The sequence below is a fragment of the Typopeltis vanoorti genome, chromosome 21 (assembly GCF_054136105.1).
Source record: "Typopeltis vanoorti isolate ZY-2024b chromosome 21, IOZ_Tvanoo_1.0, whole genome shotgun sequence".
Taxonomy (NCBI): Eukaryota; Metazoa; Arthropoda; class Arachnida; order Uropygi; family Thelyphonidae; genus Typopeltis; species Typopeltis vanoorti.
In genome coordinates, this window is record NC_143569.1 from 65,415,477 (window position 1) to 65,430,334 (window position 14,858).

A 14,858-nucleotide genomic window follows, 5' to 3' on the forward strand; every position below is an offset into this window, starting at 1 on the left:
AAGTTTCTCTTTTCCAAGGAAAATTAATTTTTTCTTTAAGCACAGAAATCAATTTCGGAACAGTTGGCACTCTTTTCTCGACCATGTAAAATTCGTGAATAGTTCTTCTTATAACGTCTACATCAAAATCATTCGAAGCTATGGTTTTGATGGTTTTCTTTCTCTGGCATTTTTTTTGTAGGAGATTTAAATTTTGGCTTAACTTCACCTTTTGATTCCCTACGAATTCTTTTAACAGTTCGACCCCGATACGCCCGCAATTGCACTTGCACATTTTATGACTTGAGAAAGGGGAACAAGGAGACTGCCTTTTAACGATTCTTTTTTGCAGAATGTCAGCACATTATTCAATATTCTTTTGCAAGTGCTACTGAAACGTTTAACAACAAAACTTGTTGACTGTACTGGATCCATCATACAAATTAATAATAAAAAAACAATGCAAAAAAGCGACAACAAAAATCAAGCTACTACTAGTACAGCAACAGAAAGAAATCACGTGATTTCGCATGTTGGTGACCAATTCATACATCATTTCTTTCTCCCCTTCAGCATGAATCGACTATTCTTGGCAAAACACCAAGCAGAGATCTACAAACGGTGGGCATACTATACTACTTTTTGGTATATTTTCATAAACTACCCTTGTATTCATATGATTAGTTTCATCCCCCCCCACCCCATTGGTTGACTTGCTTAAGAATTCCATGTAATATTTACAGACCAAAAATACTAGTGGTGGTGGTGAGTAGTAGATGGCATTGGTGTAGATCAGTGGTTCTTAACCTGGGCTGTGTGCACCCCCTGGGGGTGCGAGAGAAGTTTCTAAATTTTGACCCAGATTCGATGGACAACAGCTATTTAATAAAAGACGATCTTATTGAAATATGAGCCAATGCACGTATTCAAATGGAATTTGAAAAACTGGACTTAGAACAATTCTGGTGTACACAGTTAGAACCTTATCCACAGCTGGCAAAAGCAGCATTGCAGACACTTTTTCCATTTACCACCACCTACCTGTGTGAAATGGGATTTTCATCACTTTTTGCACATAAAAACAAAATCCAGAAATCGCTTAGATGCAAGTGATGTCTTGTGTGCGTCTCTCTTTCAAAAAAGGAGCCTTGCTTCAAAAGTATTATTATGAATAAACAACAACAACATAGCCATTAAAAATTGAGATATTGTTTTGTATGTATATGTAAATGTATGTGTTTATTTTTCAATAAATAAATTATCTTGCAATAGATGTAATTTCCTAAATAAAGAAATAGAAACACATTTTTCAAGGGGGTGCCGATCACTAAAAAGGTTAATACCCACTGATGTAGATGATGGAGAGTTGTAGAGTCAGTGACCTCCCTCGATGAGTCTTTGGACTCCTTGGAGGTGTCATGAAATAATTATAATAATAATAATATCCTGTCAAATGCCTTTTTAAAATCTTGCAGTATCATGTAGCAATTCCTGTTATTCAACTCAGCTCTCACTGTCTTATAAAAGAAATGGATTAATAAAACTTTAAAGCATGAGTTAGATAAAAAGAAAATATTGTATGGAACCTATACATGTAAAACATGATGAACAGCTATATACATATGAGTAGTATAAAGAACAGGTCAGGCAAGTGACAACATAGTGGAGAAGGTTAAAGCTAAACAGATAAAAGGAAAAATGGTGATAGTAGGATAATCTTGAAAGCAGGAAAGTGTTGATTGCACTGGAAATATCTGAGTTATTAAGTAATCATTTTGGTGAAGTATACATTCCTGTTAGTTTTCTTGAAACCAAGATGGATCTGTATGGAAAGATACAGGTGCAGATGTTAACATATTGCAACTTGATGCAAACACAGCAGTTAGTTTGGATGAGATATCAGCAAACATATTGAAGGAATGTGCCAGAGCAGCCTGTTCCTGTCATCTGGTCTGCAGAGCCCTGGGGATCCGTAGTATTCATTTTAGAAATTATGGACTTTACAACCGCGTTAAAAATAACTCTTAATATCCTGACGTTTCGATCTTCATATTAAGATCATCATCTGGAGTATATACAAATACACAAGCATAAGCTGAGTTACATTACATACAGTGTTTTAACATGGTTGTAAAGTCCATAATTTGTAAAATGAATGCTGATCACTGTGCACCACTAAAAGAAAGGGATCCGTAATAATTTCTGAGGCAATCTGCAAGGGATTCATTTATGAGAACAAATATATTATGAACAGCCTTGAGGTACTACCATGGACTGTACAGACTGACAACACATTATCAGTGGCATCTCAGTGTACATTCAGTGTGTTTGCCACATATCAACGTATCTTTTTTTTATTTTTTTACTATTTGAATGCATTTTCTGTCTCTTTTATTGTGCAAATGGGAGCATATTGAATGCCAAACTCATCCTTTGCACTAACTAAAAATCAGTGTTGTTTTTAATTTATTGTAACTACATATTAAAAAATGAAGTTTGTTATTTTCTGATATAAATTCTTTTTTCATAAAACCTGTTCTCCTTTCTAGTATTCTTACTAGAAAGGAGAAAAAACAAATCCAGATGCAAACATATAGGCCATAATTTAAGATAAAATTAGTCTACTCCAATTCTCTCCACAGAGGTCTGCCATATTTTTTAAATTAAAATAGGGGAGTTTGGGAATCCCACTTTCAAAAGGGTGAGAACCAATGTGCTATAGAATTAGCTATACCTCTAACCTGGTTGGTTTACTTGAGTCTTGACAAGAACATGATTCTTAATGAGTTGAAGAAGAGTAGGAGAATTCCATTATGCAAGGGCGAAACTAGAACTGATGCAGCCAGTTATAAATTATTCGCCATCTCCAAAGTAGTTATTAAGGTAGTAGAGCAGCTAGTGTGAAATTGCATCCATAGGCAGGTAGATAACATGTTGATCTTTTATAGAGGACAGCATGGCTTTATTAAAAGTAGGTCTTGTTTTATCAGTCTACTTACATTTTACATTAGAGACCTTGGTATTGGATAAGGAGAATGGATACACAATGATTCTTTTAAATTTTTCCAAGCCACTTGACAAAATTTAGCATAGGAAGTTATTATTCATAGGAATAGGTATACAAAAAAAAACTGCTTGTCGTTGATTGGAGTGTGGTTATCTGATAAGTATCAAAGAGTGATGTATGAAAAAGATAAATCTAAGTAAGTAATAAGTAAGAGAATGAGTGCGATTAGCATGCCACTACAGGGTTCTATCCTTGGATCACTCCTGTTTAACTTATAGTAATGATGTAAGCGAAGGTTTCTATGGGTAAGCAGTTCTGGAGATAGTTTTTGGTATTGTGACCACATGTTTATTAAACAATAAAAAAATAAAAGAGTAAAAAACCCGACAAGTTTCGTTTATCATAAGACTTACATCGTCAAGACTAATGGTGTATAATTATATAATTATCAATTAATCTTTAATTGTTATGTTAAACTTTTATACACCATTACCCCTGATGATGTAAGTCTTACGATGAACGAAACTTGTTGGGTTTTTTACTCTTTTATTTTTTATTGTTTATATTAATGATATTGGGGATGGTCTGGAGGGAAACATTCAATTACATGTAGGTGCAAAGTTAGCTTGGATGATAAGGGACCTTTCTAATACAGAATCCTTGCAGGCTGACCTGGACATTCTAAAGTCAAATGTTAATGAGTGTAAGTTGTTAAATGCAGGGATATGAATTTTGGACTGAGGACTGCAGACTATTAAATTAATGGCAATTTGCTGCAAGTGGTTGATCAAACTAGAGACCTAGGGATAATTGTGGATTGCACCTTAAAGTTTAGAGACTATATTGCCAAGGTTGTTAAAATAACTCTGAATAATGCATTGCTGAAAGAGTAAGAAAGTTATTTTCCACTTTGCAAGGCCTTGATAAGACCACATCCAGACTACTGTAACTCAAATATGGTCACCTGAGTTCTATGGAAAATTGCAAAATCTAACCAAAACTAATCAGGAAATCAATGCTGCTTTGTCACTACTCAGGAAATATCTTGCAGAGGAAATGATTTGAGTGTATTCCAAAGAGGTAAAGCATTCTTGGAGAGTAAAAAAAACATTGTGGAGGCAGCACAAGATGAGTAGCAATAATCAGTTATATGAGTACAAAGGGCAAGCAAGGATGGTGACTTGCTTGGTAAATATAGCAAAAGTGCAGTATGAGTGCAGTTAGCAATGAGGCTAAAAGAAATCCTAGGGAGTTTTTATGTGGCCAGTAGAAGTGGGGAGGAGGATGTTGTTCAGTGATAGTGGAAGAATGATGAACACTGAGGCAGATATAGTAGTGGTGTTTAATGAGCAGTTCATTAAAATATTCCATCCTTGTGATTGTAACTTGAGAACAGTGGGAATGGGAGGAGGAACCAATGATGATGAGTTATCAGGAGGTGTATGAGGAATTGAGTAACTTGATGTCAACAAGGCCATGGGACTTGATGGTATATATTACTGTGTGTGTGTTGAGGGAATGTTCCAGAGAGTTAACCACAGCTTTAACTTACGTTTTTAACACGAGTCTTCGATTAGCCCAAGTTGCAAAGGAGTGGGAAAATGGCACAATTGTTCTGCTTCATAAAGAGGGGGGGGTGATAAAACAAAGGCTTCTAATTATAGGTCAATCAGATGGTCTGGAGTGGAGTTGTGGTCAAGAAGGTAGCGAGGACAAGGATTCAGCACCTGGTTGACAACAGCAAAATTTTGTTTAATGGACAGCATGGGTTTGCTAAAGGAAGATTGTGTTTTAACAATCTGCTTACTTATTATAACAAAGTGATGAATACGTTGGGCAGGGGAATGCATATACAGTAGTATGTTTAAATTTTGCAAAGGCTTTCAATATATTGCTACATGACAAACTATTAAATTGGAACAGATGGGGTTGGATAGGTAGATTAATGTATTGGAGATTGGCTGTCTGATAGTTATCAGCAGATTTTGTATGAGGGAGTGATATCACAGAAGATGGAAGTCACTATCAGTGTGCCCCAGGGATCTGTTTTGGGGCCATTGTTGTTTAATTTGTATATAAATGACATTGGAAAGGGCTTAAATGGTGATATACAGTTGGAATGATGCAAAGTTGTGGAGATTATTTATGAGAAGTAGAGCAGATGTTGCAGCTTTGCAAGAGGATGATCTAAATAGAATGTTTGAATGGAGTGAGTGTGTGGGGATGTCAGTTTAATGTTGCAAGGTTTTAAAATTTGGGTGGCAAAGATGAATGCAGAGTGTAGGATTGTTGGGGATATTTTAGAACGGATGATGATAGGGACTTGAAATTTCGTGGACATTTTGCTAAAATTGTGAGGACAGCACAGCAGATTATGGGAATGATGTGGAGAAGTAAGGATATTATGATTCCATTATACAGGGCTTTGATCAGGCTGCATATGGATTACTGTGTGCAGATTTGGTCGCCTGGTTTTCAAAAGGATAATGAGTTGTTAGAGAGGGTGTAGAGATGATTGATTAAGTCAGTTTCTGGTCTCTGGAATTTGGAATATGAGGACAGATTGAGAGAATACAAATTATAGAGCCTAGTGGATAGAAAGAAGAGGGGGGGGAGACATGATCAAGGTGTATAAGTTGGTAAAGGGTAATTATAATTACCAGATTAATATGGATGAAATTTTTCATAGAATATTTGGAGACAGGAGGGGGCGAGATACCATCCCTGGAAGCTGTATATAAGGTGGGTGTGAGTAAAGGGACAAGGAGTAGATATTTTATGGGGAGAGTGGTGGGTGATTGGAATGCATTGCCTGAGAGTGTGGAGAGTGCAGAGGCAGTGAATACATTTGTTGAGGTATGATGAGCTGTGCATGTGAGAGAGGGACCTCCTGTGATGAGTCTCATTACTCCATGGTGGTCTGTTGGTAATAATATCTAGCTTGTGGAACTTTGCCTATGAAGACTAAAGAAGTGTGGCCTTCAACATTTGAGAAATAGAAGATATAATATACAAGAATTAGAATTTCTTACAGTATAGATACAGGGAAAATTTTGCAGTTTATGGGGGAGAGAGAAAACTTGGATCATTTCTGGAAGCTGAGTAAAGGTAAGGTCAGGAAGAATTTTTGGTCCTGGTTTTCATGGTAATAATAGAATGAAATAAGTTGCTATTTGACACTGTATTTACATCTCTGAATGTTTTTAATGGATATAATAGGTACCAAGGAATTACGTCTTCTAGGGCAGGGGCTCGTAACCTGGTTGTGGTCGCGGGCACATTTGAGATTGGGAAGAGAGTGGCAGGCACCAATATTTTTTTTTCTATGAAAATTTATACTTATCATATCAAATGATAAGTATAAATAAGTAACAAATTAACTATGAAAGTAAGATAAATACACATGTAACATTTGTTATACAACTAAATTAAACTATCACACAATAAGCAGAAATGTTTCTCTTTACTCTGTATAAAACAATAATCTTCTTCCCAATTGTTGTTGAATTTATAGGTTTGTTGTTTTATATTTGGATTACTCATTTGTGGACTTGAGTAAAGGGTGTCCTCTGTGGAATAGCTGGGTTATTTGGTGAACAGGCTAAGATTTATTACATTCTTCCACAATTATGGTTAGTCAGGTAGATGGTTGCAGATATTTCAGTTTGTAAGATATTTAAAAAATACTAGGAATTTTATACACACCTGAGACTGAGTGGAAGGAGTTGGTCCTAGAAATTGGCTAAAAGAGGGGAAAACTAAACCAGAATTAAAGATCGGTATTGTCACAGGTCGGGAAATAAGGAATTGTATAAAGGAATATTAGTGCCAATGAAATTTTGAAAAATACTCTTGACTGCAAATCTTAAACCTTCCATCTGGCTAAGTTATATGATGTGTTCATTTGGTTACATTAGACACTTTTCTCCTCCACTTCAACATCCAACACCCCATCTGATTCACCATAGAAAAAGAAATTAATGATAGTTTTACTTTTCTGGATACTTTGATCACACATTTTCTTAATGATGCTCTTTCTTTCTCAATTTTATAGAAAACCTACTCTCACGGGATGATACATTTCACAAAATTTTTCATCACCATCCCTCCCCTCAATAGTATGGCATTATAAAAACTAGTTACTATAACCATCAACCTCTGTTCTAACCAAGCTCCTTTCATAGCTGAACTTAATCATGTTTGTCATGCCTTCCCTTCATATTTAATTAACAGAATCCTTGTTCCTTCTCCTGTCCCACTTCCCTCTCAAAATACAGATTACAGTAATGTGATTATCATTCCCTATATCTGTGGCTCCTCGGAAGAAAATAGCGAGAACTTTAATAAAATATAATCTCTGTATGGCTTTCAAACCTTATCAAGCTGGCTGTCCTTGTCTGCTTTCCTAAAGACAAGCTCAGAGAGCTTGTCTCTCCACTCTCAGTCCCAGGTGTGTATACTTGCAATTTGTCCTATTTCAACAAATCGGAAGGTCTATCATGTTGAACATAATGATAATATTCACCACCAGATTGATGGTGGGTTAAGTAACAGATCATACCCTGGACATCCTGTATAGAATCAAACAAAAGAAGACTATTCTATTCTGCAGTAAGAATTAACAGTGGATCTTAAAAATCAAACTAACCTTAATAAATATGGCAGTGTGAAACTTGTTAAGATGTGGGAAACTATTAGACCTCTTGCCTAACAGCCTAGGTGCCTATTAGCATCTATAGGGGAGGCACTCCTTATAGGCCTTTAGGCTTATAGTCTGTTCACTACCACTTGCTCTTGTGTTGCTTGTGTGTGCACATTACAATTATATTGTATCCTCCCCAATGATAGCGATGAATATTGTAGCCATTTTAAACCTAAAAATGAGCTTCGACCTTTGCTCAAGTCTATATAGACACATCTTTTGACTGTTTCAATGCCTGGTTATGATACATGTGTAAACAGTGAATTGAGAAACAATGCAAGCAAATTTGGATTGTTTAAAAAAACATTTATCAAAAATAATATTTGTTTTAGCAAAAACTAATTTTTATATCACTTGACAGTATCACCATTGGCATTAAGTCTGATGGCTTCAATTAAAACTTTGATAAGAGGTCTAGAATGCAAAGCTTTCTTAAGCCAGTTATATAGCACATTTGGAAGTAAGAAGAATGATGCTTCTGTTATTTAAATAGTTACATGTTAAGTACAGTTAAATGCTTAATTGACTAATATTAATTATAGTACAGATATTTTACTATACATGTATTGTGAACCGTCTTCAGTATAGTATAACTACAGTGGAAAAATTCAGAAATCAAGCAACAGTGAAAGTACATGAGGAATAGAATCTTTTCTTGTCTGTAGTTTCAAGACAGCTAGGGTTAAAAAAATACTATTAGGATCAAATGAGGTGTGTGGGAGTGACTACAGATGTTTATTAAGAAGTGTAGTTCTTTTTAATAATTTCCCAAAGTTTTGGCATGGAGAGTCCATATCATTAAGATTAGGGTGATGTAGGAAGACTTCGACACTTTCTTTAAAAAGATGTTTGTATTTATGGGAACATCTGTGAATAATTTAGTATCATCCCAGACAATCCTGTGGCTAGTATTTCTAATCCCATGTTTAGCTAGACCAAATTTGTTACATTTCTTGGAGGCAATGGAAGATTGATGTTCAGAGATGCATTTAGAAACAGATCAGCCTGATTGTCCAAAATAGATATGTCTCCACTGTGTGAAATGAAGTAATTGCCTCATAGATAATTGGAAAACGCACCTATTTCCATCTCTTTTAATAATTAAAGCTCAAGTGGTGGGCTTTAACTAGCCCTAAAGTATTGTATTATGTGATAGTAAAGATATGCAAAGATATGAATCTCAGCTATGTGAAATAGTGAATTACTTTACAAAGTAACATGAAGCGATGATTACATGCTCAGTGACTATTGCTAGTATAGGCCTCCTCCAGCTATTATACTAGCTGGAGGAGACCTATAGCAGCAATTCTCGTATAACTAAATAAAAAAACATATCTTTTAACATTAGTAGAGCTCTGTTTTCTTCAATGAAAAAACTGCAGTAACATCTGTGTACCAAGAAAAAAATCCACACAATCCACTAAACATTGAAACTGCTGCAGCCATAAATCTGGCATGAAAGATTAATAATCAGCCATGCTAAAACAAAATTTTATAATGTATTTAAAAAAGTTTAAAACTTTTTTACTTTTGTACTTTTTGACCAATTTTATTTGATCTATGAATAAATTATTTGATTTGATTGTCAGTAGACATATGGTATATAACATAAATTTTATGATTGCAGTGGATCGCAGTTTAACTCGGACTCCTATAGCTAGTGAAATTCTTCACCGGAAATTAGCCCTACAGAAATCTAAGATGGCTTTGCCTCGGGCTGTTATCAATCTGGTCCTTTCATTAGTTCTGTATGCAGACATGTAAGTATTTACAGTTATTTTTCCAAGTGTACATTGAACCACTCAACCATATGTTAGCATTAAGTATGTCGTTTGTCTCATGTAAATTTTTTTCCATTCATTTCAATCTGAAAATGCAATTTAACATGATCATTTCATATAATTTCTTGTTTCCTGTATTCAACATGTCCAAAATCACAAATCTTAAAAGCTGTTATTAAATCAAACTTACTGTTAAAGTTAACTCTACTCAAGTTTTACTGGCTGTTGCACATGAAACTTGTAATCCCCTAGTGAAACCCCCTTGCTAATGGACAGGAAGAGACAAGAGACTTTCCTCAGTAATGAGAGAGATCACAAAAGCTTAACTCAAGCATCATGTATGTATATGTAGTATCATGTCACAGCTACAAGGTTGCCAACTGTTTTAAACATTAGCTTTGTGTGAGTGTTAACAAGTTTCACTGACAGAACAAGCTTGATAATATAACATAAAATTATTCTATTAAAAAAAAAATTTTGGACTTGACTTGCAAAACTTCTCCCATAAGTCGGGAAGTATCTTTATATTGATAAGTTTATTATTCATACTCTCTAGTGACAAGAAAGAATTGAAAAATTTTTCTTTTGGAGGAGGGGTGGCACTTGACCTACTCATTGAATGAAAGAGAAAGGAAAATATCCAAAAACACATCTTCATGGAAATTTGAAAACTGCCAATTTTCTGTGTCATTTTTAATTTTCCAAGTATTCATTTGTTGTTTTCTATACTTCAGAAAACAATTATATTAAATACCCATGATCTCCAGAATAACTAGTCCAGAATTCAAACCTTGTCACCTCTAGCTAGAATGCTTTAATTTCTTCTGATCTTTAACATGCATGCTTTTATGACATAACTGAATTTTATATTAAATGCTTCAAAAGAATATGGATTCTCTACATATCATATTTGGCTTTCTTGTATATGCACATGATATTCCTCTACAGTGTTACGAGGGATTCCTTTGCTGCATTTGTCTATATGCCTCATTTTTTTGCTACACGTTCGTTCACATTCCTGTCAAACCAGTGGTTATATTCAACGTTACCTATTTTTCCTAATACCACATCTGCTGTTGTTGCTGTGACCTCTCACTATTAGTTAGAGTAGATAGGCTTTCATTAATTTTTTTTTACTATATCTGGCTTTGACTTCTGATTCCTTCAGTCTTGTATTATTAAACTTTCTGGCATGAGATCCATATATCTTCTTGCATTTGAGATTCTGCTTCTAATCTTTGATCTAATTAGATAGTCATCAGAGTCTCTCTGTAGGATCTGACATCCATCAAGTTGGACAAGTGTCTTACATCTATTAAGATGTGATCAATTTCCATCAGGAGACTTCCAGGTCATTTTATGAAGGTTTTTATGATTCATTGTGCTGCCAACAACCATGTTTCTTGAAGAAACAAAATTGATCAGTCTATTCCAGTTATTATTATTATCACCGGACTCATTATGTAAGCTATATTTCCATGGTTGGCCTTTATCTATCCTCTTTGCCTATCTTAGCTTTCAAATCACTTATGATAATTTTAATATCCCTTCTTGGGCATTCCTCATAGATTTTATCTAAATCATTATAAAAGAGATCTTTTTCGGCATCATGGCCAGAAAGGAAGAAAAAAGGGCATAAGAATAGAAAGAACAAACACTATGAGGATGAACTTAAAGAAAGAGAACAACTCCGAAGTATAAATGAAAGTAAGACCTACTATCAGAAATTAAATAGAAGTCGAAAAGATTTCCACCTGAGAACAATGTTATGTAGGGATAAGAGGTGATAATCCTGAGTGGGAAAGAAAGCATACTAGAAAGATGGGTAGAGCATTTTGATTAACTGTTTAATACTAATATATCTGATCAGCTGGATGACATAGATAAAATAGTCAAACAAAAGATCTAGAAGTATTTGAACCAGTACTAACAATTGCTGAAGTGGAGGCAGCTATTACAAAACTTAAAAACAATAAGGTCCCAGGAAAAGTTATGATTCAAGCAGCTGTTGTCAACTTATAACCAAAATCTGGATTAATGAAACATTCCCAGACCAGTGGAATTGGAGCATAATATGCCCTATACATAAGAAAGGCAATGTAATGATCTTCTGTAACTGTAGAGGAATGAATTTATTATGTACCACCTATAAAATTTTCTCCAACATTCTATTCAAGAGACTTTACCTATACGTAGAGAATGCTATTGGTGTGTAGATTCTGTCAAGGAAGATCTGCAAATGACCAGATTGTTATTATACGCCATATACTTAAAATGCAATGAATTTGGAATTGAAACACACTGTTGCTTCATAAATTTTAGAGCTGCATTTGATATCATAGATAGATCTAATTTATTTATTGCACTGAAGGAACTACAGATACCTCCGAAATTTATTGCTTTAGTTAAACTTTAATATGACATAAGATTAAACTTTGAAAACATTGTCTGATCCATGGTGTTCAGCAAGGGATGCCTTATTTTATTGTTTAATATACTTGAAAATGTTCTCTGAGATGCTAGTATTGATACAAGAGGAACTATCTTTTACAAGTCAATACAAGTTCTGGCATATGCATGATATTGATATTATAAGAAGGAAATAAAATGCAATGAAAGAAACTTATCAGTTTAGAAAAGGCAGCAAAGAAGATGCATCTGCAGCTTAAAAGAAAAAACAAAATATATGCCTGTAACAAGAAAAACTTGTAATGATCCCTCTCAAATTGAAATTGGTATCTTTTTAAGGCATTATTAAGTACATAAAATCAATAGCTCAAGTTGGGCAAGGCATATACACATGGGTAATACCAGAATTATTAAGATATTCAAGGCTAGGCCAGAAGGAAAAAGGAAAATTGGAAGACTTAAATTGAGACGGGAAGATGGAGTGATCCAGGATATTAAGACTTTGGAGTTCAAAACTGGAGGAACTTAGCAATGAATAAGGAAGGCCAGGGCCCACACAGGACTGTTGAGCCGATGCTTATGTATATGCACACATGTTTAAATAAATGAATATGACATTGAGAATAGCATGTTCTCTATAATTAAATCATATATTTCTGTATTTCACATATGAAGCATTATGTTTCGTCTTTTAAATTATACATCTTTATGTATTTGTTTGAAATCTATCTCAAGGAATAGCAGGCCTTTCTTGTCCAGAGTGCCATTCTCACTAAATCTGCAATAAATATGCATGTACTTATCTCATGCCTTAGCTGCCTCACCATTAATTCGAAATAGTTATAAAATCTTCTTAAACTTCACATGTGTTCTGGCCTCATGGCGAGCATAACAGTATTTTGTTATTACAAATTCCTCATCGAGCCCAACTCGTCAAGTGTTATAACTTTTTTTTAAAAAAAAATCTTATTTTAGATTCAAAATAGAGATTCAGTCGGAATAATCTAGGGTTAAAGTCTGACTCTGCTATAGATTTTTTGAGTTCCCATCAGCCAAGGCAGTTAGTTGCATGCTGAAAAATTAGCAGCGAAAGTGTTCTCTCTCTTTTAATTTAGCACTAATCAGTCATTGTTGAAACATCAGGATGATGAGAGAGCATACAGACTTGAATGATGATTTTTCATTTTTAGCCTTCACTTAAAATGCATTTCACAACATTTCAAAAAGAACTTTATCACCATTGTTTTTGCTCTCTTCTGCACATTAAGAACTGCTTCAATCTTTCAAATCCATGATTTTTCCAACTAGAACATATGCTCTTTTGACTGTGCTACAGAGATGCAGATTGCGTTGGGAAAAGGTATGCTAGCAAAGGAATTTATATAAAAATGAAAATAGAAGGGACTGGGATGGAGTGCAGATGGGAAGCAGAATAGGAAGAGTACATTGTTGGGAATGAAAAATAGTTAAGTCATAGTTGGTGTATAAGGAGCTATGACTGAGAGCATTTCCTTGTCTGTTCCTTGAGCAAACAAGCTTATAGCTCCATATTCAGGTAGTCTTATGTGCTGACATTCAGTAACTTTTGCAACTTTATGTACTAAGTTCTTTATACATATTTCTAAATGAGAAATATTATGTACATAAAATAAATATTCAGATGCAAAAATTCTTTATTTCAGAGGTCAGGGATCGTGTTCCAGATTTTTTGAAGATACGTATTCTTCTTTTGTATTTTGTACTGGTAGGTGATTTCTCTTTTTTAAAATGCTTTTTCTTTTAGTTCCATATAATATCATATCGAGGTATACAAATATTGTGTGTGTGTGTGTGTGTGTGTGTGTGTGTGTGTGTGTGTGTGTGTGTGTGTGTGTGTGTGTGTGTGTGTGTGTGTGTGTGTGTTTTGATCTCTCTCTCTCCTCTTATTCAGTTATGGCCAAATAGAAGTAAGATTTGTAAGGTATTATCCAGGGCTCAACAAGTGTGATTTGTGGCTAGTAGATTTTATCAGCTGGTGAGTTGTTGCAAACTGGGCAAAATATTTTTTATTTGATAAAAAATAACTTTCTAAACAAAATTTTATTTTAACATTAAGAAAACACAATATAAAGAGCCATTCTAGTAAAAAAAAAAAAACTGAAGAAACAAATTATATTTTCCTAAAAACCGATGTTTTTACTATTTTTTCCTATTCCTGTTATTTGTTGACTTTTCCTTTTTGGAATGGTTCTCACACAAAGTAAATGTTCTCCAAACAGTAGTGCAGCACTGCTGATAACTTTGGGAGGGTGTCTTTTTTTTTTTTCATAGGAAGTAGTATTTTATAGTTTGGGTCCTGGTGTTATCACAGATCAGAATCTAATCTGTGCAAAGGAATAAATACGTAATGAAAAAATGCAGAGTACCATTGTAAAATGAAAAACATTAATTTATTTTGGACACACATATATTTACAGGCAACATTTATGAGTGCATAAAATGCTACGATTGATTGGACGGACACACACAGAGAGAGAGCTCAACATTCAATAGTTCTTAATGGAGCCATCTAAATACCAAACTTTAATAAATATATATGTGTTATGAAGAGTTCTTTAAATATTATTTCTTATGGGTTATGCCAACCTGGTTGGTTGGGTGCTTAATATATCTGTTCTCCAACAAACAGACTGCAGGTGGGAATCTTGCATTGGAAATGGATATATGTAATTATCTTTAAGTGATAAATGAATGTATTTCATCACCGGATATGAAATCAATATCCACTTATTGGGGTCCTGAAGTGACTTGAAAAAATTTCATGTTTGGTCTCTGGAGCAGGTTTCCACACCAGGTAAAAAAAAAATAATTAATTAATTTAAAAAAAATGAAAAATATAAAATTAAGGGGAAATAAAATGATCTTAAATTGATTGATCCTTGTACCTTTTTTTTTCTGAAAAAAAAAATTGTTGCTGAAATTAAATTTTTTTCTTAGATAT

The 14,858-nt window shown here is 34.3% G+C and overlaps 1 protein-coding gene across 1 annotated transcript in view; it reads left to right on the forward strand.

Moving 5' to 3' along the window:
- Positions 1 to 14,858, forward strand: part of LOC150094928 (transmembrane protein 209) — a 293,574-nt gene that overhangs the window by 16,505 nt on the left and 262,211 nt on the right. Inside the window, exons 2-3 of the mRNA XM_090411152.1 lie at positions 9,316 to 9,448; positions 13,561 to 13,622. Coding sequence (XP_090267278.1) covers positions 9,316 to 9,448; positions 13,561 to 13,622 — 195 coding nt within the window. The remainder of the gene's footprint in view (positions 1 to 9,315; positions 9,449 to 13,560; positions 13,623 to 14,858) is intronic.